The sequence below is a fragment of the Calidris pugnax genome, unplaced genomic scaffold (genome assembly GCF_001431845.1).
Source record: "Calidris pugnax isolate Ruff unplaced genomic scaffold, ASM143184v1 scaffold8, whole genome shotgun sequence".
Taxonomy (NCBI): Eukaryota; Metazoa; Chordata; class Aves; order Charadriiformes; family Scolopacidae; genus Calidris; species Calidris pugnax.
In genome coordinates this window covers 4,837,293-4,865,035 of record NW_015090830.1, presented here as the reverse complement: position 1 = coordinate 4,865,035, position 27,743 = coordinate 4,837,293, and the positions used below count along the sequence as shown (strand labels likewise).

Here is a 27,743-nt window from a genome sequence, read left to right as displayed (position 1 = left end):
CATCCAAATTGGTGAGATAAAGTCCACTCTCTGTGTTAGATCTTTATTAACTCCCTGCTACTAATATGCTCAAGATTACAAAAACATACACTTTGACAATTTAACACTTTCAGCTGTAATGCTTTTGTATTCCTATTCATAAATAATATGCAAAGCATTAAAAAGACCACTATAAAAACGCATCCTTTTTTGGTATGTCTGCTTGTACCAAAACAAGAATAAAATATAGACAAGTATTGATAGCTGTAAATGTTACTGTTGATGCAAAAGAGATACCAATACCCTGCCCTCAGGCATTATAACATTTACCCATGCAGAGCAGAACCACATCTAAAGCAGGCAAATGATTTCATTCAGTGAAGAAAAGTTTCTTTTAATAAATAAAGTACTTGATATGCAGGTTTTGATGAGATGAAATTATTAAAGGTATCAAGCCGCCTTAATTAAAAAGCCACAAGTTATTGAACAAAACTGAACTCAGAAAAACTTTCAGGAAACAAAACTGTTACAAGAACTCAGGTGTTTGTGTTTATAAATATTTATATTCACATACAAAAAAAAAAAAGGACTGCGAGGGATAAAATTGTTTTCCTTTACACAAAGGAACCAAGCGCTCTCTGTGCACTCCAAGCATTACCACTTAGTTGCCTCATGCTACTGCTGTAGCTCCTGCAGGCCCTGTTCACATTTTTGTTACTTGCTTGTATTTTCTTCTGCAGGAATTAAAAAACAAGCCTGGCTGTCCCCATATCTCTAGGATAAGGAAAGGAGAAGTTTTTTTTTCTTAATAAATCCCACTTTCTTCAATACAACCATATGCCTATGGGATTGTAAGCTTTTCAGAAATATTTTGCTAGATCTGCTACATCATTTTAATATTTCTTCAAATGAAGGTCCCTTATTTTTGAAATAATGAAAACACAATTGATTCTTCTAGAAAATAAAACTGGGAAAAATGCTGCATGTAATAAGGTAAATCTCATTTAGTTGTCCTGGATAGACTTCTTCAAACATTGAGGTCTAAACTAAATAGCAAACTTATGCAAGGAGATTAACATACACTCAGAAGATAAAATATGTATATACACTGCTGAATTCAAATAACACATAGAAAATTAGTATTTTCTGAAAATGCAGTGTTTGTGAATGTATTCTGTGCACAGCTTTCTCAGATGAATTGCAAAGAAAATCTTGGCACGTTATGTTGAAATCAGCCGTTAAAGGATTTACAAGTTGACAAAACCCATAGGCAGCTACTGGGTCTAACTCCATTGCATGTTCCTTATTAATTAATACTGCCCTTTTCAGCTTTGAGAAAGCGTGTCTACTTTCCCCAGTTATAACCCAGATCTTCTGTTCATCTGGCACAGTATTCTTGTGCGTGGGATGGATTTTCTTCCTCCTGTGTAACATGTCTTCACCTTAGGGTATCAGGGCTGAGTGCAGACAGCTTCATTTCAGGTGTCTGAAGCAAGTACAGCCTGAAGCTGCTCCCTCTGCCCATCCCTGGAGGGAGACATTCCAGCAACTTCCAGGGATTTGAAGCAGCTGTGCAGAGTCCCCGGTTTACACCCTCCCATCCTAGGTTGCCCCGGGTCAGTGCAAGTTTAATAGTCTGGAATATAAACTGCGGGACCCCTGGAGTTGCTTCCTCCATGACTCATCCTCCCCAGCTAGAGACAGGCAAGGGAAAGGCAGGAATTACTTTAGGAACTTGAGTTTAACCCTCCAGAGATGTCAGAGTAAACCCTTAGGCTAGCAATGGAAAACCCAGCTTTACCTTTACCTTCTCTATCAATGCAGTCCAATCTTTTTCATCTGACAACTCTCAAATACGCTATTTTTTTCCCCACACAGTATAGCAATATATGTTATGTTTTTTATGGCTGACTGATGGTGAATTAAGCTGCATGGGAAAGCAAAATGTTTACACAATAAACCATAAATCATTTTGTAATCATTAAAGAGCATTCTCAAAATCATACTGCTGCCAATTAGAAACTTAATTCACTGGAACTGTTCACTCACTATATTATACAAAGGAATAAAAGTCACTGGTCCTTCACGTTCTGAAAAGGGGGATGTGATAGTAGCGGTCATCCTCGGTCAGGAGAGAAATCTCATTCCATTCCCTTCGGTATTCTTCTGGATAGTTTACTTGAAATTCCTCAGTATTAAACCTATGCAGTCTGTAAACTCTTATCTTTACTTCAAGCAAGTATCCAAGAAGAAACAGTTCAACCTAAAGATGAAAGAAGTCTGTAAGACATTTATTTAGACTTAAAAAACTAAACTGAAAATAATCCAAGTTAAGGCAAGTCACCTAAAACAGTAGACACGGAATAGAAGGGTCCTTCTGTAAGTGAAGTAAGAAAATTAAACGTTTCAGGGCATTTTCAATGTTCCAACAGTCCTTCCACTGCTCTTTTGCATGTAGAATATTCTGGTTTATGTCTGACACTTTGGAAACATCCTTCTTCCACTTGACACAATGCCTAACTGGCTTCCAAAGCCAGCTCACTCAGCTTAGTGGGGAGCAAGAAGGGACTAGCTATTATTAAAAGATTGATTCACCTTGAAAAATGGGAAGTCTGCCACCTTGTGATCACTTGCTACACGAGGGAAACATAATTGTAAAAGGAAAAAAAATTCCTTGTATTTCATGTATAGGAAACTTGAGTACTGGAGTCTTCACTTCTTGAAAAGAATTGCTTAATCTCGAAAAATGCTTTGGAAAAAGCTCATATTCTTGGTCACAGTCAGACAGAGCAGAACTTGTCCAGTCATAGTCAAACTGCTCCTGAAGGTGACTGCAACGTAACAGTTGACTTGATAACTGATATTGATTATAAAAAATAATTTCATCCATTGGAAAGTGAAACCATTTGCAGAGTGGCAGTGTGGAGTTTAGATGTCAATATTTAACTACTCACTAAATGTAGAACTGAAAAAAAAATAAATCTTAACATATAAAGGTTTACAGTCAATAGTGTTCTCATTACCTACTCTTAACAGACATTAGATCTAATGGGAACCAGAGAGGGGAAAGAGTAGAGCGATGATAGAGGGTTTGGCATGGTGGAACAGATAGGAAAAGCAAAACAACAGGTCAAATCTGCATAATATAAAGCTATTTCACATATCAAAGGTATCATTGTCCTAAACTATGTCTCATTGATAGCTTGCACCATTTATTTCTGGCTCAGCAAGAAAACCAACCACCCCATTTTATGCTACTATAGATTTCTTCCTGGAAGTTAAATGACTATCCTCACTTCACTTCCCCACATTCCAAAGAACAAAAAATGGGCCAGCTATCACAGAGGATGCATGATATATTCACCAAATCACGTCAGAGATGGAATAAGTTTCATGATTTATTTTTCATCTATATCATTACCTGGTCTAGGCAAATAGAGTCACCTACGCCGTTCAGATGATTCATCATGAAACTCAAAGGGTCAGACGAAGAATCACGAGCAAGGAGAAGGCTAAAAAGGTTGTGTGTGGGTTCTTCCCTGTTCTTTATCTGTTCGTAGGCTTCAACAACTTCGTAGAGCATGATGAATTTTATGGCCTCATATAGTTTATGTTCCTTGCTCTCATCAGAAAAGAGTGTATTACACAGGTTTCCTCTTTCTTCATGATCTTTAGTAGCACTTATTTCAATCCACTGGAAAGCACACAGAATAATACCAATCAAATTATCAAGAATTCTATTTAATACAAAAGATTCCATACCTGGAACAATTGCCAGTCTGTACTATAACGTTATTGTAGCCAAATAGTGGTGCAAATAAGCAAGTGGCTCTTTTGGATCTGCAGTGAAATTTGAAGCCTTAGACATCTTAGTTTCCATTTATCCAGCTGAATTTATTTGCTACAGACAGCTCCAAGCATCTGGATGCTAATGACAGACTATGAGAAAGCATACGAAAACCATCCACCACCACTGTAGGTATCATTGTCTGTAACGAGTCTGAAAGGAGCGTAACCACCAAAAGGATCTCAGAAAGTTACAGGAAATCTGTGTGGGTGCATCAGACATCGACACTAAGTTGTCAGAAAATGTTAGATTAAGTGATGACACTTAAGTGGTTTTCACTTAGAGCTTCCAAAATTCAGTGATTTTCCTCTATAGTACCCTTTACATTAAAGTTGTTCTAGCTTGAATTCTTTAGATGTTGAGCCCAATTCCAAAGTGTGCCAATTAAAAGGAACCTATACAAACTGGAATGGTATTAAAAGCTGTAAACATCTCTATGTCTTTAATGTGTTCTGCTTCATGAGATCAAGGTAAGTTGGCTGCACAAGAAGGGACAAGACAAAACCATGCATGGGACATGAATGGGGCAGGAATTTCTCATTCTGCTCACAGTTGATAATGAGAGCTTCTGAGCTCTCTGTTGCTCTAGAGGGGTCAAAAGCTAGTGCTCACACCCAGAACATGGGGCATCCAGGAGACAGTGCTGGACTGGGTACCAAATTAGAAAGCTTAAAGCACCCAGTCCTGAACACAGTGGCTAAAAAGTGTCATCAGGAACTGTGAGGTCTTTTGGGACCACCATAGAAGATGATGCTCAATGAGTGGTATTCAAATGAATTTCAGTTAATTCTGTGCTTGCATTATTTATATGTTGAAGTGGCCATAAATTGTGAATTGCAGCTAAAAAAATAAAATAAATCTAACTTACCCGTGAATACCTAATTGAGAAACAGATCCCCCCATCTCCTTATGAATTCCTCAAGACCTTTCTTACAGGTTATAAATGAGACCTTCCTGTATGAACCACTACTGTCCCTTTGCTAGAGGATCTCTACTACCTAAGTGAAAAGCCTGTCCTAAAAGTAAAGCACCTATTAACCAACACAACCCAGGCACAACAGCATCTGCAGGCAACAGCCTACAAGATGACAATGGAGCCAAGAAAGACAGCAGAGAATCCTGTTAGTGAAAACAGGCAAAAAGCCACCTCACTGGCATCTTTATAAAAAAATTAAGTTGGGAGCTAGAGCTCATACCCAGTAACAGCACAATGCATCACACAGCTGCTCTGCAGCAACTTGTTAATGGTATGGATTTGTTCATGGTGTTGACGTGAAACTTTTTTCTGTACAAACATCCAGCTTAAATGCTTCATGCCAAGGGACTAACAGCAACTGAAAAGAGCTACAACAAGTTAAAAATAAAAGCTGAACAACCCAGCACCAGCAAATGCAAAGAGCAACCAGAATAAAACGGTATTTGGATTCAAGAAGCACTAGGCACATCTCAAGACAGTAGGTAGTTGTCACTCTGGCACAGCAAGGTTGCAGGCAAGAGACAAGGACCAGATCTCTATTTTAATTCCCTCTTTTCATTACGATATTATTTATTTATCATTATTTATTTATAAATAAAATATTTTATTTGCTTCGTTTCTAGAGCTAAATAAGTCTGTCTGTGGTTTTTTGGTTTTCTTTAACAATCAGTATCAGTGAGAATAGGGTTTAAAACTACAGAGTTGTGGCTTGCATACACAGGGCCACATAAAAGGAACCAGCTTAAATGCACACCAGTAAAATAAACTGTTGTGGCCATGGTAAGACATCCCAGAACCGTAAGGTGTACTGTAGAACTAAACATGACAGTTTAAGATCTGACATACTGGATAATGGATGCCTTCAGAGAAGGGTTTCAACCTAGTCTTGGCCAAAACCCTGGAGTTCAGCAAATGCCAGCATCCACTTGATGCCTGTGACCCAGGAGGGGATACAAAGCAAATGCCCAGCAGGAGGACGGTGGGGAGAAGAGGGTGGTGGTGCGCTGGGGACAGCTTGTGCCAAAGAAGACAGGAACAGCCCAAAAGCGCACGCAACTGCAGACACACAGAAACCCCCGAGGAGCTCAAGGAAGGTGCAAGATCTTGTCAGGTTGATTTTTTAGCTCTGTTTCAGAAGGCTTTGAGGCTACTAAACCATGCAGCAACTAACAGCTTTGGAGAGGATGGCCTCCCTAATTTTTCAGGGGGACCCCAAGGACATAACCTAGCAGAATCCCACAAACAGGGTTCCCCTGCAGGAGAGGCGATGGCCTTGTGCAGCAGCTCAGATCCCTGAACCTGGGAGTGGGCCTGCCTGCCACAGAGATAAGTAACAAGGAGCAGTTCCCTAACTCTATTTCAACTCACTTCTCAGTGCTTTTATTCCCCTCAGCCATCTCCTAAATACTTACATTGGTCTTTAATGTCTCCATACATTTGCGCAATTTACCAAAGACATTGGGACCTGTGTATCTTTCTGGCCCAAAACTGTATTGCTGAATCCAGTTGCAACCTTGAGAATACAAAAGCTTTTCAGGGAGCTGGGGAAGAAAAACCAAAACCTAATTAAGTAGAGATCATAACCATAATAAGAAGTAGAATATAAAGTTATATAAATTTGTCTACACACATTTTAATTTATGATGTGGTTCTATCCTCCATTTGTACAGTTCAAACAAAAAATATAAATGTGCTTCAGAACCGCTCAAATGTTAAGAATGAAGCTCCATTTGACTGCCAAGTCCTTAAGACTCTTTTAAAACAGGGTCAGCCAAAAAGAGAAGAAAATATGCTCTCAGCAAAGTATATAACCCACACTCTGCAGAAGCTGAATACATCCAAACTCAGTGAGGTTTTTAGGATTACAGACACCTTCCAGTTTGCACATGCTTTCCTGCAGGCAGCAGCTACAGATCCCCACCACTTCACCACTGTCTCCTGCTGGAGCTCCTGGAGCCCAGGGCTGGACTCCTGCTGCTCCAGTAACAGGCTCAGCAGCTCCCAAATGAGCTAGACCACTAGACTTTGCACAGATGTGGATGAGGAGGATTAAAACATCCTTTTGTTTTAAGGGAGTGACATCTAGCAGGGTGGCAGTAACACTTCTCATCTACTACTTTTTTTTTTTTTTTTTTTTGCCAGGTAGAGAGAGAATTGGATTTTTGTGAATGCCGGTTTAAATAAGTGGAAGTGTCACTTGAAGCCTAAATAAGGAAATGGGAGTTTGATTTTTTTTTTTTTTTTTTTTTTTTTAACTATTTAGAGTCATGTTTACTTTGTTATATTTAGATCAGGGACATTTTTTCAATTATTTATAGTTCAAAGAGTTTGAAAAACTTCTCTTTAACTTCTGATAATGATTCTCTTCTACTTCCCTGTCAGACACATAAGTTTTCACATATTGAAAAGCTTCCTTCTGTGATGCAAGGTCACTTGAATCATGTTCATTTAGGAATTGAATTTTACCTTTAATATATCCCTCTCCTTCATCCATGATGGAAAAGGAATGCCTTGGCTGAATATCTGAAAAAGCACTGCTCTTAGTACACTATAGTTGTCCTTCCTGACTTGTCGCAGATATTTGATATGACAGCTCCAAAACAATGCTTCATATGCCTAGAAAAAGACCCAAAAAAAATTAGCAATAAACATTTTAAATCTTGGACCAAACCCATGTTGAACTGGAGTCCAATTCCAAGCTACTCATAAGAGGAGGGGGGCTAGGGGAAAGAGCAAGTGTATTTATAAGTTTTATATACACAAAAATGTTCTAACTTCATAGTTTATGTAAACACCTTACACTGCCACTGCCCCTTAAGAGTGATTCTGCACTCTCTCCAAAGCCAGCACCTCGCTTCAGTCTCTCCACTGTTGCTAGTGTAAACATTCAGATGGCCAACCAAAGCAGAACAGATCAGTGAAGACTTCTTTACAGTAACAGCTTCAACCCTGGCCACTTCACAACTTGTGCTGACACATGGGATGGAGCAGCAAAAGGGCAGGAACAGGCATCTGGAGAAAACTGCTTTTGGCAGAAACATCTCCATACACTGACCTGAATCCATCGTGCAATGATGACCTGAGGCTGCGCAGATCTGGCAGCCCTATGCTGAAGTGGATGGCCCTTCTTCCAGCTACACACTCCCTGTATTTCATCTGTGTTACCTCTGGCTCCCATCGGGACCCTTGGCGAGACAATTCAGATCAATAAACAGGCAGAGAATTACCTTAGAAAGGGGACTCTGCAGTTACCCAGGCTGCTCTATCAGTCTCAGTTTGCTTCCTGAAGGGGGCAGGAAGACGGTCTCAATTCCTGGTCCTCTTTCACCTCAGTTGCTTCCTCACCCCATCCCAACACCAGGTGTCTGCACAGTCTCCCCTGCTCTTACTTTGCATTGGATGTGATAATCATAAGCCTACTGCATCCTTCCTGCTGGGGGAGCTTCTTGCTGCTTCAGCAAGCTCAGATGGCTCCATCAGCTCACCAGCTTCATGAACCACATCCAACAGAAGATGAAGATATAAGAGCACGAAAAAAAGGCAGAGGGACTGTTTAGCTAAAATGAGGTGAGGAAAAGGGAGAGACAAGACAAGCGAGGAACTACTCCTTTTGGGGGACAGCAAGCACATTAGGTTGGTTAAGAATCTCATGAGACCTCATTCTAAAATGTGTTCTTTGCTATGGTACCTGATATAACCAGCCATCCACTAGACTCTCCTGAGTCTCTTTTTCAGCTCTGATCATCAAGCATCTTTCTTTCTGAAAGGTTTCTCGCCCAATATGTGTTTGAAAATTTATCAAAAGTTTTGCTGTCTTTTGTTACTTGTTCCTTCAAATCACTTCTGGCCTTGTTGTGGGGTGTTCTGGGCACTTTTGGCATTGCTGTGTTCCCTAATTTAATCCAGCAAAGTTGGATCCTTTCTCTGTTCATCATTTGGACATGACTCCAGCTTTTTGAACAATACCTTCTTTTTTCTCCTAAGTCCCTTATGCTGCTGTTTGGCCTTATTAGCTTCGTTTTACCTTTACCTAGGTCCTTCTGGGTAGGCATTTGCTCTGTGGTTCCAAGGCCATGAACTAAAGCAACATATATGTCAAATATACTGACTGTAAGCACTCAAGTCTCTTAGCTGTCTTTTAGGTTCTTTTTAACATAATTCTTCATTTTTATGGAGTTGACCTTTCTGTAGGTAGATGCAATTGTAATAATTTTTTTGCTTTGTTGTTCTTGCATGGACATTGCATATTGGTACGTGCTGTCTCCTGTTCCAGAGAACAGCAATAGAAATTAAAAAGCCATATTTGAGGCAGATTCCATGCACTAGTCAGGACCAAGGCAAGGGTAACTTCCTTTCCCAGAGGCTCCCTGAAAAGCTGATCCATCAGATGGTTATTGGCAGCACCTTAAAGTTCCACCCCACTGCTGCCGCCGGTGCAGATGGCTAGTTTGTGTCTCATTAGTACTGCATCTCCTGCCCTCTCTGCCTTTTTGATCTCTCTCAGCATCTCATGGTCAGTGTCCCCCACCATCATAAGAAAATCAGAAATATAGACCCGGAGTTACATTTGTCCTGTGCTAGTCTGAAATGCCACCCCAGGAGGATACAAGGGTATAATGTCACAATTAGCTGATTCACTAGACTGGGCTCTAAGTTTGTTTATAACAGATACTACTGCTCTACCACTGGTACAGCTACTTTAGCTATAGGTTTTATGGGAAAAGTGAAAATCCAGCCTGTGGTCTTTGAGCCTACCTTGGTGACTAAGGCTTAACACAGTAGAAACAGAGTTTTAAACAGATGTTGCTCCTTGAGGCCCATGCCCTTCATAAGTTAGGATAATGTAGTGCTGCTCCAGCTCTGAGGAGTTGGTCAGGGCCCTTGGGAGGGCACTGCTGCTCCTGCCATGCCCTCTGACACGCTGCCTCCATTAATGGCCACCAAGCTACAGCTGCCAACAGCCCATTGCTTGTGCATTAATACACAGCTTTTGCAGGAAGCCTTTTCTGCTTACAGGGTGTAAGCACGTACACACAATGTACACAAATGAAAAACATGTTGGTGAGGTGCCAGAAAACAGTGTAGCTGGCATTGGTGAACCATGAATTTAGTGGGTCCTTGGCTCAGGAGTTCAGCTATCCATGACCTAAAGCCTGGTTCAGTGCAGCACAACTCTCACCTTGACTCACAGTTAGGAAGAAAACTTGCTGAACTGCAAGAAACTATTTCATTTTTAAAAGGTAAGAGAAATAAAATAAAAATCCAAGGAGAAGTATAATAATTAAGGCAGTCACAGCTAGCAGCTCAAAGATACAATAGGGAAAGAAATTACATAAAATAAAAGAACCACCCAAAAAAAACCCTTACATGGAAAGGAATAAAAACCATATAAGAAAAAAATAAAGTGAATGGGAAAAGATCAGCACCAAGGATTAGCTGATGCCCACAAGCAGCAGAGGCTGCCATCTCCCTATGCAACCCAGGGCTGACTCCAGCCACGCCACAGCAGCTGATCAGGGTATAGAAGATGACAAGGACATTAACTGTGACATTAGTACCTTGTTAGTCCTAGCTATGTGTGGCACAAGGCAGCAGGAGCTGCTGGGTGTAGTTAGACTTGCCTCGGGCAGGGGAAGATGCCGGTGCAGGGGAAGATGCTGGCACAGAAGTGCCTCAGCCAGGGAGCACCATGGCAGCACCACGCATCCCGGGATGCAGAGCTGGAGCAGACGGGGGCTGTGTGGAGGCAGGGGATGGCCACCATCCGTACAATGGTCCTCCTCACATCTGCCACAGGCCAGATGTGAGCTTCTGCCCCCAGCTGTGGCTGATGCAGCCAGACAGGGACCTCGGTGGCGGCTGGGGAGGGTGCCAAGCACTGGCTGCTGTCACACGGAGCTTGGAAGAGCAATAGGTGTGGTGTTTCATTCCTCCCTGGAATGAGAGCTTTTACCTTAAACCAAAGGCTGGCTGAGAGGCAGTGCCTACCAACAAGTTATTTGGGCTGTAGCACTGGGTGTGATTTTTCCTGTGAAAGCCACCACGTGGATCATCAGTGCTACAGGGGGGAAATTTGCAGAAGATGCATGGCTAAAATCTGATCTATGTTTTGACCTTCTCTATTGCAGTCTTCATCTAGACTTACATTCATGTTGTCCCTTTTGCTTTTCCTTTAGCCAGCCAGTGTAGCGGGCTCTAGTAGCTGTAGGAGGTGCCTGTGCTGGGAGTGCTATTCCTTTCCCACAAACTTCTCCTCATGCAGAAATTAAAATTTAATTCTTACCTCCCTCATGTGTTTGGCCTGCTTTGTGTCTCCTTTCCATTCTCTCACACCATAACCAAGCAGATCAACTTCTGTCAGCACACTGAGATTCCCTAAATCGAGATTAATTCATAGATTAGTTACCTTTTGCTGTTCTGTATTTAAAGGGTAGTGGTGGTGGAGGGGATTAAGGAAAACAGAATGACAACAAAAAGATTACTTATGAGTTTTCTCTGAAGGTAGTTGCTCCACCTGAAATCCAAATGATAAAACAGGTGTCAAAGAGGAGTGGTGAAAGGTCAATATTTACTGAAACAAGCATCAGCCTGGAAGATTAAAGTCTGCATAATAAAAACCTACCGTTTCAGCAGCTGTGCTAAAAAGCTGTATAGCCTCCTGCAATACCAACAAACAGCCACAAGGAAAGACATGCTTAGCATTAGCTGCACTTTCACTTTTTGCCACATGAGACACAAGGATTGCTTGGCAGCTGTTGTCCAGGACCGCACCTCATGCCTTCCTAAAATAGGGACAAAAAGGAGAGAGGAGAAAAATCTCGTCACTGTTTTGCACTACTTGCTTCTCTTTGTTTTCTTACAAAATGAATAATCATCCAAGTAGGATACCACTCCAAATGAAACACAAAACATGAAATGTAAAAGGTGACTATATTTTATTTCCTTACATACATACTTTATAGACTTAGTTTTTCAAGTTTCTAGGGTTTTGGATGCAAGTGGTTCACATTTCCAAGCTCTCCTCCATACAGTGAAGGCTAGACATATAGTTACAACAGAGTCACAGGAAGATTGATATCAAAGCGACTGTCCAATAACCCAAAAAACCACATTTGCTTCAGGATGTGCTGATCCAGAGACCTGTACTGTCATTACTTTGCCATTAAGTCAAGGTTTTAAAGACTGGAGGTACCTGGGAGTCGCAGTCTCCAAAGAGGCCATATAAGGCAATATTAGCTGACAAAGCATCATACGACTGCCAAGGGAATTAAAGGAATGTTCCTGCCTGAATTTGGGCAAGTTTAGGGTCAATTTACAACTCCAAACAAAGATCCTCCCTGGGGATTTGGTAGAAAGCTCAGGAGATCATCACAAAGGGTGCTCTCATACCCTCGTCTGTGTGTTTCACAGACAAATCAGACAAGTTTCTGTTGGCATCACAGGCAGGGTTAGGGAAAGTTTTGGTTGTCTTTTGTTGATAAGAAGCCCTAGAATTGAGAGAGAGCCTGGAGACTGAAGAGTAGACAAAGGCAGTGTGTGCTCCCTAAGTGAGAAATTTATCCTCTGGCTGAAATGTGAGTATAGGAAATTCCCAGAGTTTATGATCAGCAGCTGCTCTATTATTAACTTATTTATTCATTTAGTACAAAACTTTAAGAGAACTCAACTTTTTATAAAGGCATCCCCAGAGAAGGCTGAAAAGATCCTTCTCCAAACAAAGGGAATTACTCATTGAGTGTAGTTTTATGGCAGTTGAACTTCTGTCCCTCCTGGCTTTAACAGGAAATTTAAGAGGGGCTTAAGTTTTCCAAGGAAGTTAAGCCTATGCACTGTGGACACCTATCTAGTCATAGAGTTACGTATGAATCCCCACCTTGGCAACAAGATAAACAGTTACACATACATTTTTATAAGCACTGTTGCATATATACAGAGCAGTGCTGATATTTGGCCTTTTCCAATATTATGTTGTTTGAAGAAGTTTTATTACAGGATGTCATATGCAAGCTGTCCGGAAGCAAGACCCAGACCACGTCTCTCCCATGAACACAAGGCAGGTTAAGAGCTGAAAAGGAAAAGGCATTAATAAACTTTAAAAAGAGGTAATTGGAAAAGCTTTTGGGGTGCTAGTTCCCATTTACACAAAACTCGTACTGCTGTAAACACTTTTCACACAAAATGATGGCCAGACCTTCTGTCGGCTTCTACTCATGTGCTGCACTAGCGTGTGTGTTCCTGGCACGACTGGGAATGTCCTGGTTTGAGGTAAAACAGAACCAAGGTTCTTTTCAGTAATTTTATTTTTCAATTAAGCCTCTTCTAACTCTCTGAAATTAACAGCATATTTTTCAGACCATCTCCCCTTCTAGCACAGATAATGTCTGATATTTATAGTGAATACCCAGGAATGGTATGCAGAGAGGCTCTTGCTTATACTTCTTGCTATAGTAATCAAGGCGAGCTAACTTTGTTATTTACCCGTTGGAGGGTTGGAAGTGGAAGAACATGGATGGGTTGCACCTGTGGGGATTGGCAGGCAGGACAGGTGACCCAAACCTGACCAACAGGATATTCCATCCCATCTGTCCCATGCTCGGTATAAAAGCTGAGGGATCAAAGGGTCATCCCTCTTTCTTCAGTGGCCAGCGTCCAAGAAGGACTTTGTCTGGTCACCTGCCTTTGATTCCAATCTGTGCGTTCCTGAATCCAGATCTGGAACCCAGTCCAGTCTGGGACTTTCCCAGTGGCTGCCAGTGACGTGACTGTCATCCTGGGAGCTTGATACAGTTTTGTATATGTTGCATTTCATTATTATAAATATGTTTCCTTATTATATATATGTTTCCTTTATAGGTATATATTTCAAAATACGTATTTCAAGATATATTTCTCATTATTTTCTTACTATTTTTCTCTTATTAATAATTTATTATTACGTATTTTTCTCTTATTAACAATTTATTATTAATATTGCCTCAAAGCAGTTTATTTTCTTTTTAACTCATAAGTCTTTCTCATTTTTTTCTCCTCTCTGAAGAGGAGAGAGGTAAAAGAGAGCATCTGTCATTTGTTTTCATGGCCAGCCCATAAGCAGGAGTTATGCCTGCACACGTGAGTAGGAAAAAGCAAGGCACACATTCACGTGCAACCAAAAAGACCAAAAATCTGAAGCTGCAGGAAGCATTTATTACTGATGCCAAGTAACAGACAGCAAAACATCAGCTGTAAGGTCTGAAAGTGGCGTAGCTCATGGAAACACTGGGACACTTGAACGTACAGCGTGCACACACACACTCTTACTGCTGATGGACACCAACAGGCACATTCTTAATAAGCACCCAAATTGCTACCTAGAAAACAACTACTGAGAATTAGTAACAGATGATAATCAAGCCATCACAATTTTTCTCTCTTCTTTCTTTAAGATAAAGGCATCAGCGATGGAAAAAACGCAGCAGACTGTAAGTAACTGAACCTTCTGCTAACTAGAATAGAACCTGAAGGCTTAAAAACGTGGTTCAGTCCATGTATCAGTGGTTGTTCTGGATTAATATTGTCACACTGTTGTATGAAAGCCAATGATGATTCACAAAGAATTCATTAACAACTTAAACATACAGCATCAAAAGGAAGATCCAGCAGACTTCAATTTCATTACTTAAAATGACTGTACGGTCCCTCTTTTGATTTTGAAGAAACTGGGACTATAAAAAGTGAGTGCTGGTCCGTCTCTTCTAATTACATACTTTGCTTTATTGAATACCAGGAATACATGTGAATGCAAAATTTCTTCCTTTACCTCTTTTACTGGCAAAAGGATGAGAAGTTTGCATCAACATGAGCTTGTAAGTTGAGTCAAACAAACTTTTGAAAAAGCTTTTGATGGTATTAAATATGCCAAAATCCTACTGGAGTCCGACAAACCCCCTTCCAAGGCACAGGAGCAGATATTCTTCAAGGAGCACTGGGAAACGTTGGTTTACTGATTTCAATCAAAAACACAAATAAATGTCAGAGAACATGAAATAACTGAATATTGTTCCCCCATTTGTAATTAGTATGGGAGATATGTAAGTAGGTATTTCCCTAACAAAAAGCCAGAATCACTAAACAAGTGATTTTGGGTATTTTTGCTACACTTGAATTACAACATACCCTGGACTTCATAAACCTTCCCTCCTGTCATGGGAAAGCTGGTGTTCAAACAGTACTTTGTGATTCAGTTACTACTTTCAGTGCTTATGTCACACTTAGAAATGTAATTACATTTTTTATTCAAGTAAATGACATTTAGAAGTGGCAGCTGGATCACGAAGTGCCGCTGGTAAAAATACATCACGAATGAGACATGAATTAAAGAGGGCAGTTTAAAATAGATCTTTCCGCCCCCTCTCTGCCCCCTCCAAGATTCTTCAGAAACTGAAGAGCAATTAAATTAATAACGTACTGGTGGGGGGAGTAAATTAAACCCACGGATATTTAAACCTAATGCATTCCCTGGGATACAGGCGCAATTCATCCTGTTGCTCAGGAGACAGCGACAGCCCGTGGGTGCTGCGACCGGCTGCTGGGGCTCACATTTCTTTGAAGAATGACCTCGAGCATCACCGCGGCCACAGGGAGGACCAACTCTTCTCCCATGCCAGACCATAAAGCCCTGGGACTTCTAAGACAGCTCCAAGCAGAAATTTGGATGAACAGAGGTTTGAACAGTGCTGAAGTAGGAGCTGATAGCAGTATTTATCTTACACTGCAAGAGGTACACCGTATTTTCTTTTCATGCCACATTATCAGCTTCCTGCTACGGCCAAACTTCAAGCTTTTACACCCACACAAAGTCAGCAAGAGAGACACACGGCGGCGGGGAGGCCAGAAAAAAAGATGAGTAAGAGACATCTGCAACATCTGCTTCTTTCCTTCTTTCACAAGTAACTCAAGAAGAGTCTCTAAAGGATTAGCTCCACATTTAGCAACCTCGGAACTCTTTTAGAGGTTGCCACCTTAAAAAACGCATTAGCTGATGAAACGCAAAATCTAAGGGATGAGTTTGGGAACCAGCAGCCAGCACTGTATGCAGCGCTGAAGCACGATCCAGTATTCCAGCATGTCTGATGGCACATTCAACCTTTTTACTTTTTTCCTCCCTCCCTGTAACGAGTCATCAGGAACGTAGCACTGTCTTCCAAAATTAAAAGCTGACTGTATGACTCCTTTCGAGGACATTCCTCTCCACAGTCCTTCTGGTACCGAAAGCAGAACCATAGTATTGTTACCATAAAGTGGGCAGGTTTGATACTCCTCCATAGTATTGTTACCATAAAGTGGGCAGGTGTGATGCCCATAAAGAGGGCATCACACAATATTCTGTTCCTAGATCCCGAATAGCAGGTATCCCCTGCTTCAAAGAGGGAGACAGACCTCGGGATACACCTGTTCCAACCCTTCTACTGCCCACCCATATCCCTCCTTCCCCCCTCCTCTCTCAGAGCCAGAGCTAGGAAGAGAGACCCCTCAACTGAAAGACACAAGGCTTGGCATGGAGGTCCAAGTCTGCTTGCAGTGAGCATGTGCCTGCAGAGCTCTCTGCGCAGTTGCACATCACTTTTTTTTTCCCAGACTATGTAGTATCAGTACTGAGGTATGTTACAAAATCAGTTAACTCCCTCTTTTAAGGGGAAACAAGCAAACTTATCCTTATAGAGCATTCAGCAGCGTGATGCACAGATGCACACATCTGCTCATACACCTCAACCCACTGAGCCAAGAGTGAGACAGAGCAAAGAGATGTTAATTACAAAATTAAATACCTTCAACAGATTACACCCCATAACAACTTAGAAGAGAGAAACATACCATTTTAAGTAGTGCCAAGTGATTACAAAATCTTTGATTCCCCAGTTTATTATCAGCACCATGCCAGAAAAATGAAAAACTACAGAAGACAGAACAGATCAAGCAAAAAACATAGTACATGGAAGCACTGCTTAATTCAGTAATTATTTCATTACAAAACCCTTCCTTTACAGAGCAAAGAAATGTAAACTTGTTAAGAAAAACTTCTTCACCCGTTTTAACATAACAACTAGAGATGAGGATCTCTACTTGGTATAAGAAGAGAAAGAGAATCATTTACAGGCAAAGATGGTAATCATCAGTGACTTATCAAAGGTTCAACCATGTCTGCTAATCAGATCTCAACTTCTACTCAAAAAAAACCAAAAAACCAAAACAGAATCTGAGACCCAAACTATAACTAGAATCACACAATTACCTAGAAAATGGATAGCACTGAGGTCCGTCACTTTCAAGAAAGGTTTTATTTCCACAGCTGCCCTGCATGGGAGTCCCAAGCGCTCCCTCAGCCCTTGTCCTCTTACTGCAAAGAGCAGAAAGGCTGGAAGCCTCCTTTGGACTGATCGTCAACAGGACCTGAACTGCTGCTGTCAAAGTCTATCCAGTTGTGGCACTCACCTATTCCTACTCCGTTGCAACAAGCAGAATGTGTTCTTACCTACTGCGTGATTATCTAAAAAATACCCCATTAGAGTTACCTTTACAAAATCAATCTCTATAATCAAGATATTAACACATGCCCAAGTCTGCACATACCATTTCCCTCTCTCCAAACGCTTACAAGAACAAAAGGAAAGTTCAGTTCCTGATCTCCTGTATAATTCAGCTTCCTTTTTAAGGCACAGGGTGCTTCATCCACGACCTTCAGATGAATAAATCTCAGCTACACTTCCATTTATGTAAGAATAAACATGAGAGGAGCCTTCAGAGAATTTACAGTCCAGAGCAATACATGAAAAGCATTTCATGCCATAAAAAACAAGCATCTCTTTAAATCTCCTATTCCTGAGTAAAAATAATGAAAAAATAAAATAACCTCCTTTTAAAGAAGAAACCTCTGAAATTTCTGCTACTGCAATGATTTATTTTTTTTAATGTGGAAAAAAATCTGTCCTCATTCGGAATTGCTATTTAATGCCTCTACACTTCAAACAGAACTTACGCAAATGCACTAAATCTATTATTTGAAGGAAGCCCACTCTAAGGATTCTTAGTATGCCTGCTGCTGAGCTGCATGTTGAGTCATCCCTAAAGCTGCTCATGTTTGTTTCTGGTTTATCTATTTGCAAACACAACTCTCAAAATGTCTTTTATAATGTTATTATTTTTTGCTGTGCTGAATCCAAACTGACAGAGTAAAGAAAATATTTTCCCCCTGAATATCTTTTTACGCTTAAATTCAGCTGATAGGCTAAGTGATACAAATACCTCAGGTTTTTCTGGATAACTGAAGCTTGTTTATGGGGAAAAAAAGTTGAAGTCTTACTTACCAATAAGAATTATCTTCCTCCTCCTGTTTTTAGATGTTATTTGCTAGACAGCACAAGACTTGTACCTACAGCCCAACCTTCCAAGGATGTGCAGTCATTTGGCGCTAATGAGGCTGCGTGGTACCCGAGGCAGCACCCCTCCAGGTCCTTCCAGGCAGAGGTTGAAGCAGTGGCTGTCCCCTCCCCAAGACTGCCCACCATGGGACCCTGCCTGGGTGCGCACCCGAGTCCCCAACAGCCCAGGCATCAGGGTCACTGCCACCCAGGAGGAATAGGGCCTTCTTGAGCCCATTGCCCCAAAGGAAGGGACTGGTGGGCTCTGCGACTCCTGCAAGACCCACAGCAGTGGCCACCATGTCGGCACTGGAGGAGGATGCAAGTGGCAAAGCAGAGGAACCCTCAAACCACTTATAAGGAGGGGTGAAAGACACCTGAGTCAAGGAAGAGGGAATGTCAACAGAAGCCCACATGAGAAAGATCTCAATGCAGGCAGCATAGAGGAAAACAAGCTGCTTATCAGACTCCACCAGCAGCGTTCCTGGGACAAAACTCCCTATGAATGGCCCCGGGTGACTCCCTTGGTGGTCATCAGCTGGCTCATTCCTAAGCAGCAGTTTGACACCTTGAGGCATCCCGTGCTGAAGTGCTGCAGCTCAGAGGAGAGAGAAGCAAAAAAATGCCAGTCAACTTAGTAGGCACACACTGCGGGACAGTCCAAGGAATTTTAAATTTCTAACTGTCAATAAACAGTTATCCCAAGTGATGCCCTGGACAGCCATAGCATCAAGTGACCCATGCCAAACAAACAAACAGAAAAAAATCGACTCGTCGGAGCTTGTTTATTGCCTAAGCAGTATGAGTGACAGCTGTTAGTTCTCACGGGCAGTGTGTGCATCTGCCATCAGGGTCTTGTAAAGACCCTGCTCTGAAAACCAGCCCCACGTGACCAGGTTGCATCCATGCAGCTTGTCATTCGCATGTCCACACAGGGTCTGACTGCTGTACCCTCACCACACAGATTTTGCCTCTGTCTTCAGAGCACAGCCCTCTCAAAAGGTGTACCAGACTCTGCCTGTTTTGTGCAGAGTTCTGCATTTTTCATATGGATTAATAATCACAAATAATTCACATCTCCTGGTGGTACATCAGATCACAAAACCCGCCTTCCCACTAGGTATGTGCAGAGGTTATTCCAGCTGGGTTATTCGTTTGCTTGGGAGTTTTACTTGTCTCTCTCCCTCTTTCCAAGACAGATTAGAAGCAGAAGGAAAGGGCAACAGAAAGCAAAATACCGAAGCCATCACTTTGAACGCAAATGACAAGACTTGGTCTTGCACCTCTCTCCCCCGGCCTCTCAGCGTTCAGCCTGATGAAAGTCAAAGCCTGAGCTTTATTCTGCAGAGCTAATGCTATTTGTCTGGCAGCAGCTGGGCCCTGTAAACCCTGTTCTATCTTCATATTTTAAAGGGCAACAGTTTCAAACTGGCATTTCTTAATTAGCTCACATGCATAGAAGTCCTTTGGCATTTTTTTGAGAGCACATTACCAAGCTCTTCTTCCCTAAGATCTTATGCAAAAAAGGCACATTGAAAGGTAAAACTGACCGCATCAAGATAAATCTAGTTTTAATATTCAGTGTAATACTAAAGTCAAAGCGAGTAAAACATTTCATAAAAATGTGATTCAAAAAGCCGGAATATTCAGTGTGAAAGTTCTCTGCTTGTAAAAAGCACATTATTATTGTTGCTAATGCACTTTTGGTATTGTTACAGACATTTGGATGCCAAAAGAAGCTTCAAGCAAAGCAATCTGGGCATGGGTCACAGCGACCAAGAGACCACGGCTCCCTTTTGCACAACCTGTCTAAAAACTGGACAGTGAGGTGGCGAGGTCTACATAAAATACAAATTATGCAGCCATGTAAAATGTGGTTTAAGTGTGACCTTGCATATTGAGCTCTTCTTGCAGGGCTGGCATTTTGCTGAGGAACAACTTATTTTCACTTGTAAATTAAGAAAACGATCTACAGAGTCCCGGGCAGTTTCTAACCTTGGAACCCAGCAGTGCTATTTTTTAAGATCTACAATGATATGCAATCACCAATTTTTAAGACCCTGGTCTTCAGCAAACACGTCACAGCTGAAATTCACGCACAGAAAGGGACACAAAACAAAACCAGCACTGAAGGAGAGCAAACAGGTCTGCAGGTTGCTCCCAGCCAAGGAGCTGATACGGTCAGCACATGCACAGCATAGAGCTCGGCTCGGAGCAAAGCTGGGGGAGATCGGTAGCATGTGTCTTTGTGACACAGATAGACCTGAAACAAGTATTTAAGTCTGCAGAAAGACTGATTTTGCACAAAGTTGGCAATTAAAAATTTGCCAGCATTTCCCTGGTGGCAGCTGACCTGCAGGCAGTGCCAAGCACCTTGCCATGATGCTTCTTCACGGCAGAGATGCCAGGGCAGACTTGATGACAGCCAAAGCACCACACCTACTACATCATGTCAGGGCACTAGTTTGAGGAGGATAGATTCAGATTACATATCAGGAAGAAATTTTTCACTGTGAGGGTGGTGAGACACTGGAACAGGTTGCCCAGAGAACTTGTGGATGCCCCATCCCTGGAAGTGTTCAAGGCCAGGCTGGATGGGGCTTTGAGCAACCTGCTCTAGTGGGAGGTGTCCCTGCCCAGGGCAGGGGGGCTGGAACCAGGTGATCTATAAGGTCCCTTGCAACCCGGACCATTCTATGATTCTACGATGCTAAGGCACACATTTCCCACTTCTGTAGCACCATTCACCCAAAATGATCACTCTGCCCTGGCAACATAAATGCTAAATGCTCAAAAAATCTGGAAAATCTCAGCAACATATTATAGAAGAGGAATCTGAGAGGGGTTTGCCCAAGACCACAGGCACAGCAGCAACAGGACTACAGACGGAGCACGTACAGCCACACCAATCCATACTTTTAGCCCTCCACCCTAACGCTTTATTGCACTCAAATAAGACAACACAACTCTTCTGCTCAGCCCACAGCCTTCTCCTCAGAGAAATGTTTGTTGAAAGAAATGTTTGGGCAGCACAAGTTGCCTTGCTAGCCACATCCCTCTGCACAGGTACATGGTGTAAGTAGCATCTGTCCCCAGCAGTGACATGGGGACAGAAGCTAGAGACACACCTGCTCTCTCTGTCTGTAGGGTCCAACACCTCCACATAGGCTTACACAGCAATTCCAAGCACTGGGCTCTCCATCCTGAGCATGCCAAAACTGGATGGTATTCCTCCTCAGCAGTGAAAAAATGGGAAGAAACTACAAAGGCAGAATAAGGCTATGAAGAAACTAAAAGCTGCTGGCATAAAAAATTCTCAGAAAATTCATGAACTAGCCTGCAGCAGTTTTGGAGCATTTTACAATATATTTGCCTTCACTCCTCAAGAAGTGGACGGTAATACCTGATCTACTTTTTTCCTCACTTATGTGGGGGTGAAACTGATACAATTTTTTAAGATCAGGCAACAGACAGCTCAACTATGAGTTATACTGTTCATGGGGAAAAAAAAAACACCAAAAAACTTTCCATCATACCAAATTTTTTAATATACAAACTAAACTCTAGCATCTCAGAACCAGTACAAGTTCCCCAGCTACAAATGTTGCTCCTAACACTGTCATTGACCACTTTTATGTTGCTGTCGCTAGACTACACGAGTCCTGACAGTTTTCTATCATGAAACACTGACATTGTAGTTAATAAATAACTATTTCTCTGTCTTTCTGGAAGGCGTGACATTGTCATGTCTGATCCCTGGCGCTGCAACCATGCAGAGACGAAACAGCATTTACCATGCCGGGAGTCCCAGCAACAGAGCAACATGGGCAGAGTTCCCCATTACTGCTACGTGCCAGCACTGTGCCAGCAATATCAACCCAGGAGTGCAGAAAGGATGCCATGTGTCCACCATGCCTTCCCAAATTCCCTCAAAGCAGAAAACTGATCCTAAAGAAATTCATGGTCAGATGCCAGACAGCAACTCAGATTAGCGTTTGACTTCAAAGAGTACTGTAACTCCTTTAGAGTCAGAATACCTGAATAAAAACATCAGTAGAATAGGGGTAATGTGGCCCAGTGGTAATTAAAAAAAAAATTCACAGCCTAAACCAAGAGGAAATGAAGAAGCTCCGTAAGATAAACTTTATGCAATTCTAATCACACCCACAAATGTAGTGTCCTGGTTTGAATTACACAAGTGTAATGAAAGTAGTGTAATTATGCAACCTTTTGACTCCTGAGCACTGGTTATTCCCTTGTGTTTTCAAAACAACTAAATTATAACCATACTCATCTCCCCTAGGACAGTTTGGCACCATGACTCCCATGGTTCAGCTGCGCGGGGTCAGAGGCACAGGACAGAGGTATTTCTGAATTCTCAAGCTCATTTGCCTGGGTAATCATGCAAAGGCAAACATTTTCAGACATTAAGCTCAAGAGAAACTGCCAACATTACTGAAAAACCCTTTAATGTTTGTTGTTATATCCTTGGTAGATAAGATGTGAGGATTTCACCTGGAAGTTGTATCTAAGAAACAAGGTAGACAGAAAGTCCTGGTGCTAAACAGGAAACCCACACCGTCGAGTTAGGACACCTGGTCACCAAAGTTAAACAAAATGAAAAAACTTATATACCAATAGCAAAAAGAAACTCAGAAGTATGAAAATTAAATAATTTTTCAGAAGTCCAAATCTGTATACAGATAATTATGCATAAATATGCATTAATATGCTGACCAGCATTTTAATGCTGCTTTTGCCCTTGAAAATCAACTCTAAAACTCTTCCTCTGGTGCTTAAACAACCCTGGTAGTATTTTGTACAGATATGCAGAATTGCAGCTTTTCCTCTTACCATTTGGTGTCCCCTTCAATTTCTAATTAACTTATTTGTCCAACAGTAAAGAAATAAAACTGTTAAAAGAGCAAACTTCAGTGACTAGATAGCAGTCTTGAGCCTTCAAAACAGCTCATTTCTTTCTGTTTCACACACCTTAGCTCTTTGTTTTCTCACTTGCAGAAACTGGAGTGGGCCAAATGACAGAAGTGGGAATAACTGTATTTGCACATATTAGGAATAAGCACACGAGCTTAAACTCACTTACTAAATACCACAGAAATCTGGTTCCGCCTCCACTGCAGAAAATGAAAGTATAAGCTGAATACAATTTGTACAGCTCCTCCAAAAAGCAAACTAGTTGGTTGGTATGAAAGGCAGTGTAAAATGATAGCTTGACTGGTAACCATCAAAGCAGAAATGCATCCCAAAACGTACAGTAGAAAAGCAGGCTGGTAGGGCACATTATCTTCAATCTAAAAGACCATTTGAGAGTGAGTTAAGAGATGTTTAATGTTGAGAGCTACTAGCAACTGGTAACCAGACCAGAAGGAGTGCACATCCACCTTCACAAGTCTTCCTGAATCACGTGCTCATTTCTGACCCCCTTTTTTCCTAAACCTTCACCTTTCTGATAGGAACAGAAGCCAGTCTGCAACACTTAAATTCAGACTGCACAGAGTAGAAAAGAAATGGAAAGAAAGAAAAAAAAAAAAGAAAAAGAAAAAAGAATAAACCAACCAATGCCCCCCCACACACCCCTCCACCCCAAATAACAAAACCTTAAAGGTCCACAGGCCGTGAAAATGTCACGCGTTGCTGATGTAAAGCCATGACGACCCCCGTGTGCGTCGGAGGCGGCACCACCCCCGACCAAAAAACCCAAACCCACCTCAAATACACCCCGCTCCTGCCAGGAGACCTGTCACTCAGCCAGACTCACCCCAACACCCTCCACACCCCCCTCCCCAGTTTTCCCCGGGGCGGCTGCCCTGCCCCGCATCCCCCCGGCCCTGGGTATCTTGGGGGGAGAGGGGGGACCACACACGACACCCCTGCGATCCCGCCGCGGAGCAGCTTTCCGGCTATTGCCACTTGGGAATAAACGGCCCCAAAAGAGTCAAGTGGAAAATAAAATAAATAAATAAATAAATAAATAAATAAATAAATAAAAGGTGGGGGGGAGAGAAGCGACAAATAAACCCAAACCCCCGCCGCGACCCCGGGACCCCCCCGCCGCGCCTCACCCGCTCCTCCGCCGCTCTCCGCCTGCACCTCCCCGGGGCCCGGAGCCCGGCCACCAGCCCAACGCCCTGCCCCGGGGCGGGGATGCCGCCGGGCCACCTCCCCTGCCCGGCCCCTCGCCCCGCTGTCGCCGGGGGCACCCAGCTCCCGCCCGGGCGCTGCCGCCCCGGGCTGCCCGGGAGCCGGGGTGCGGGAGAGGAGGGCAGGGGCAGCGGTTCCTTCGGGTGAGAAGGCCCCAAACCTCTTAGTTTCGTCCCGAAAGCGAGGGGTAGCGCAGGCAGCGAGGTGGTGGCGGCCCCCGTTTGCAGGAGGAGGGAGGGCGAACCCCTGTCGCCCGTCCCTCGGGGGGTCCCGCAGCTGAAGAGCGGAGATCTCCGTTCCCCGCAGCTCCGCCGGTGCCCGCAGAGAAGCCGCGCCTTGCTCTCACGCTCCCTTCTTTTGAGTTCTGTAGCAGCAGTTCCCTTAACAGAGACCAACGTCACCAGCATCCGTCTGCGATCTAGCCATGAAACCTGCCTGCAGCCTAGGGACTGGAGAGCTGGCGGGTTCTCTCCTCTCCCCGCCCCAGTCAAATGGCCCTTTCCTCACTAATTCCCTCATTAACGAGATGAGGTACGTTCATCCAGGAAGAAACTCACCCTTGCCAGGCACCTTCCCCTACAGCAGCCTGTGGGGCGTAGTTTGTCCCAGCCGTACGCAGAGAATTTGCACAGGCCCGGGTAATTTCTTTCCTGGTTACACATTAAAGAGCAGTTTTCTTCCATCTCTCTAGAGACTTTGCAGGGAAAACAGAAGGGAATTGTAATGGTCTGAACAAGTGACGCAGACTTAAATCTTTCACAGAGTTATAAGCAGTTTGCTCCAACACAGAGCTAGGACAAACTTACAGGGCTGGCTGTTGGTTGGTTTTTTGGTTTTTTTTCCCTAAAATATCATAAGATTAAAATGGTTGGAGGTAGAAAATAAACAATTTCCATGAAACAGTAAAGAGATTTGTACTGTCTGGCACAAATATCAGGCTGTTTCTCTGTCCATCTCAGTTAATCTGGGCAAGGAACAAAACAGACAACCTGTTGAACACTGGTGTGCTCACTTAGGCACAGTCACAGAAAGCCACCAACACACTTGTCCAGGTAAAAGAAAACCTGGGCTTAAAAACCAGCTAAGAATAGCAGAAGGAAATAGTTGAGTAAAGAGGCCTGGAGCTGTCAGCTGTGCAGCGCCATGTGCTGCTCCATCGAAAAATCCGTTCCGGAAAAAAAAAAATAATAATTTCAAAGTGCCAGCTCTTTGCCTCCCTGCAGCATCAGCGAGCTGGTGCTTTCGTTGGGACACGCAGTTTGTGGTTTGCCACAACTGTCTCTCAGGAGGGGCAGCTGTTAGGATGCTGTTAGGATTTAGCTGGTGCAGGATCTGCCTGCGAAGGCTCCAAGGTACCTGGGAATTGTTTCTGAGCCACGTCTTGGCTGCGGCAATCGCATCCTTCAGCTTCCCTTTCCAGCTTCCTTCCCGCCTTGACCAGGCCGGTGTCGGTGCCACTTGATGGTTTACTGTTCCAGCCAAATCCAAATTTGCCTCTTTCTGTCCTCCCTGAGCTGCGTTAAGATCTTAGGATTTAATAGGCGATTTCTTTGTGCAGACGGGCCTGAAGGTTAATGTTTATCTGGCTGCTGACTCATTAGGGAAGAGAGATGAAACATTCGAAGTACAAACACTGCTGATCAGCCCCTGTATCACTGACTCCTTCCCACTTCCCTGAGTTCAGGTCTTTTCTCCAGGCATATATTCAGCGGTTCAGTGCAATCTGGAGAATAGCCTGTGCCCCTCTACGCCTGCCCCTGCTGGCAATAAGCCCTGGGGCAATCAATCCATCAGAGATCACTGACTTGAAACCTCTTGAGGTATTTCTTTAACCAAAACTGTCCACGTGCCTTTTCTTCCTCCTTAAGGTCTTCCTGGACCTCCTCCCTGAGCCACTTACAGAGAGCTCTCTACTACCTTTTCCCATCTGTGGGCTTCTGCAGGAGAGCATTGTCTCTCCTCCTTGCAAGTTTCTGCGAGGGGACAGCCTCTACCCACCTCCTTCCCCTGAAAGCCCCTCCTTGGCCTGGGATGCAGATGGCTCTGGTGAGACCGAGCCAAGGAACACAGAGGCTTCCTGCATTCTGTGTTGGACTGGTCAGGGTGAGCTCATGCCATTCCTGTTAGCTGAAGAAGAAGAGTTAGGATAATCCTAAGGAGAGTAAGCAAAGTCTACATCTGAGCCAGGATAAGCCGCAAAAAGGGAAACAGCAGCCAGTCAGAAGGAGTTTCTGTTATGGATGGCGCAGAAGGGGAAACACGCTGCTACAAGGGTACAGAAAGCTTCAGAAAGGGTGAACTTCCTCAAAATATCTCGGGAAACAAACTAAGGAGCTAGAGGAGGCCTTACTTAAAGCACGCGTTCCATGGCAGCAGCTCCATGGGAGCAAGGGGAGAGCTCTGGGGAGCTCCAATTGGAAGCAGCCTAAGGTTGATGCTGTTCCTCCAGACTTTCTGTCATTTTGCACATTTAAGATCCTCTGACATAGCCATGTTCTGATGGCAAACTTCTACCACTTAGAGATATTTATGATATCTCCTGCCTTTAAGGGAGCATTTGGAACTTGTCCATAACATGAGCCTCCAGGTTTTTCTGCAGGTCATGACATCTCCAAGCTGCAGGTGCGACTGTGACTCTCTCTCTCCACTTGTGCCCAGAGGAGACTGCATAGCAATTACAGCAGAAGCTTATACTGGAAGCCGCACTGAGCAAGTGTGAAGACATTTTAGCTGTCTGTGCTGTTTAAAGCCACAAGTCTGCAGCAAGTGCCGTGCTCTTGCCCCCATCTGCAGGTGAGCAGTAGGGTTATAACCACAGCCCAAAGACCATGAACAATTCAAAAGGAGCATGAAAAGGGTCTGCTGAGACAAAAGCAAGGGCATCCAGCCCAGTAAAAGCAGGAAACCTAGGTGCAGACCTGGTCAGTTTCTCAAGTCCATTATTAACAGGCAGGAACCATTTCCCCACTTAGGATCATTCATTACTACTACCAAGGTCAGGTGTAGTCCAACATAGGGAAAAGTCATGCCTGTGCAGTGTGATCTGCAGCACAGGAGCTTCCTATAGCTGATCACCAGCTTGGTGAGGTGCCAAAATTTAGAGCACAGCTCTATGAACTTACCAACACTTCTCTTTGAGTGGTTCATTCTGCTCCATTTTTCTTGCTCAGTGAAGCAGTCTCTGTTCTTGCTTGCCTTTCTGTCATGTCTCCTCTGCATCTCCTCTGCAGAGTATCTCCCCAACTGGATTTCTCTCCCCTGACTTCTTTTGCTGGGGGTAGAAAGCGAGTCTCTACAAACTCGGCTCGTCTTCATAGATCAACAAGCTGTGAGAGGATCTGGCTTCCTGTTTCATTTCCGTTAAAGTTTTCAAAGTCACCCA

General features: G+C 43.2%; 1 protein-coding gene across 6 annotated transcripts; it reads right to left on the bottom strand.

Annotated features, from left to right (window-relative positions):
* Positions 1 to 17: 17 nt before the first annotated feature.
* Positions 18 to 27,743, bottom strand: FAM105A (family with sequence similarity 105 member A). 6 transcript variants are annotated; one of them, XM_014940956.1, is made up of 9 exons: positions 24,283 to 24,404; positions 12,706 to 12,867; positions 11,425 to 11,584; positions 11,285 to 11,316; positions 11,086 to 11,177; positions 7,269 to 7,418; positions 6,215 to 6,343; positions 3,401 to 3,673; positions 18 to 2,242 (listed from the first exon to the last, which is right to left on the bottom strand). In XM_014940956.1, the coding sequence occupies exons 3-9, from the start codon at positions 11,529 to 11,531 to the stop codon at positions 2,063 to 2,065; spliced, it is 963 nt and encodes a 320-aa protein (XP_014796442.1). In that variant the 5' UTR covers positions 11,532 to 11,584; positions 12,706 to 12,867; positions 24,283 to 24,404; the 3' UTR covers positions 18 to 2,062. The 6 variants fall into 6 exon arrangements, with proteins under 6 accessions (XP_014796442.1, XP_014796445.1, XP_014796440.1 ...); XM_014940959.1 differs by lacking the exons at positions 12,706 to 12,867; positions 24,283 to 24,404 and adding an exon at positions 24,919 to 24,937; XM_014940954.1 differs by lacking the exons at positions 12,706 to 12,867; positions 24,283 to 24,404 and adding an exon at positions 24,522 to 24,833.

Coding starts and splice junctions, on each gene's coding strand:
- FAM105A (XM_014940954.1), bottom strand. CDS start 24,768: ATGCTGGTGACGTTGGTCTCTGTTAAGGGAACTGCTGCTACAGAACTC. Junction 3,674..6,214: donor TGGAGACATTAAAGACCAAT/GTAAGTATTTAG, acceptor TGTGCTTTCCAG/TGGATTGAAATAAGTGCTAC. Junction 2,243..3,400: donor ACTCTATTTGCCTAGACCAG/GTAATGATATAG, acceptor TTTCATCTTTAG/GTTGAACTGTTTCTTCTTGG.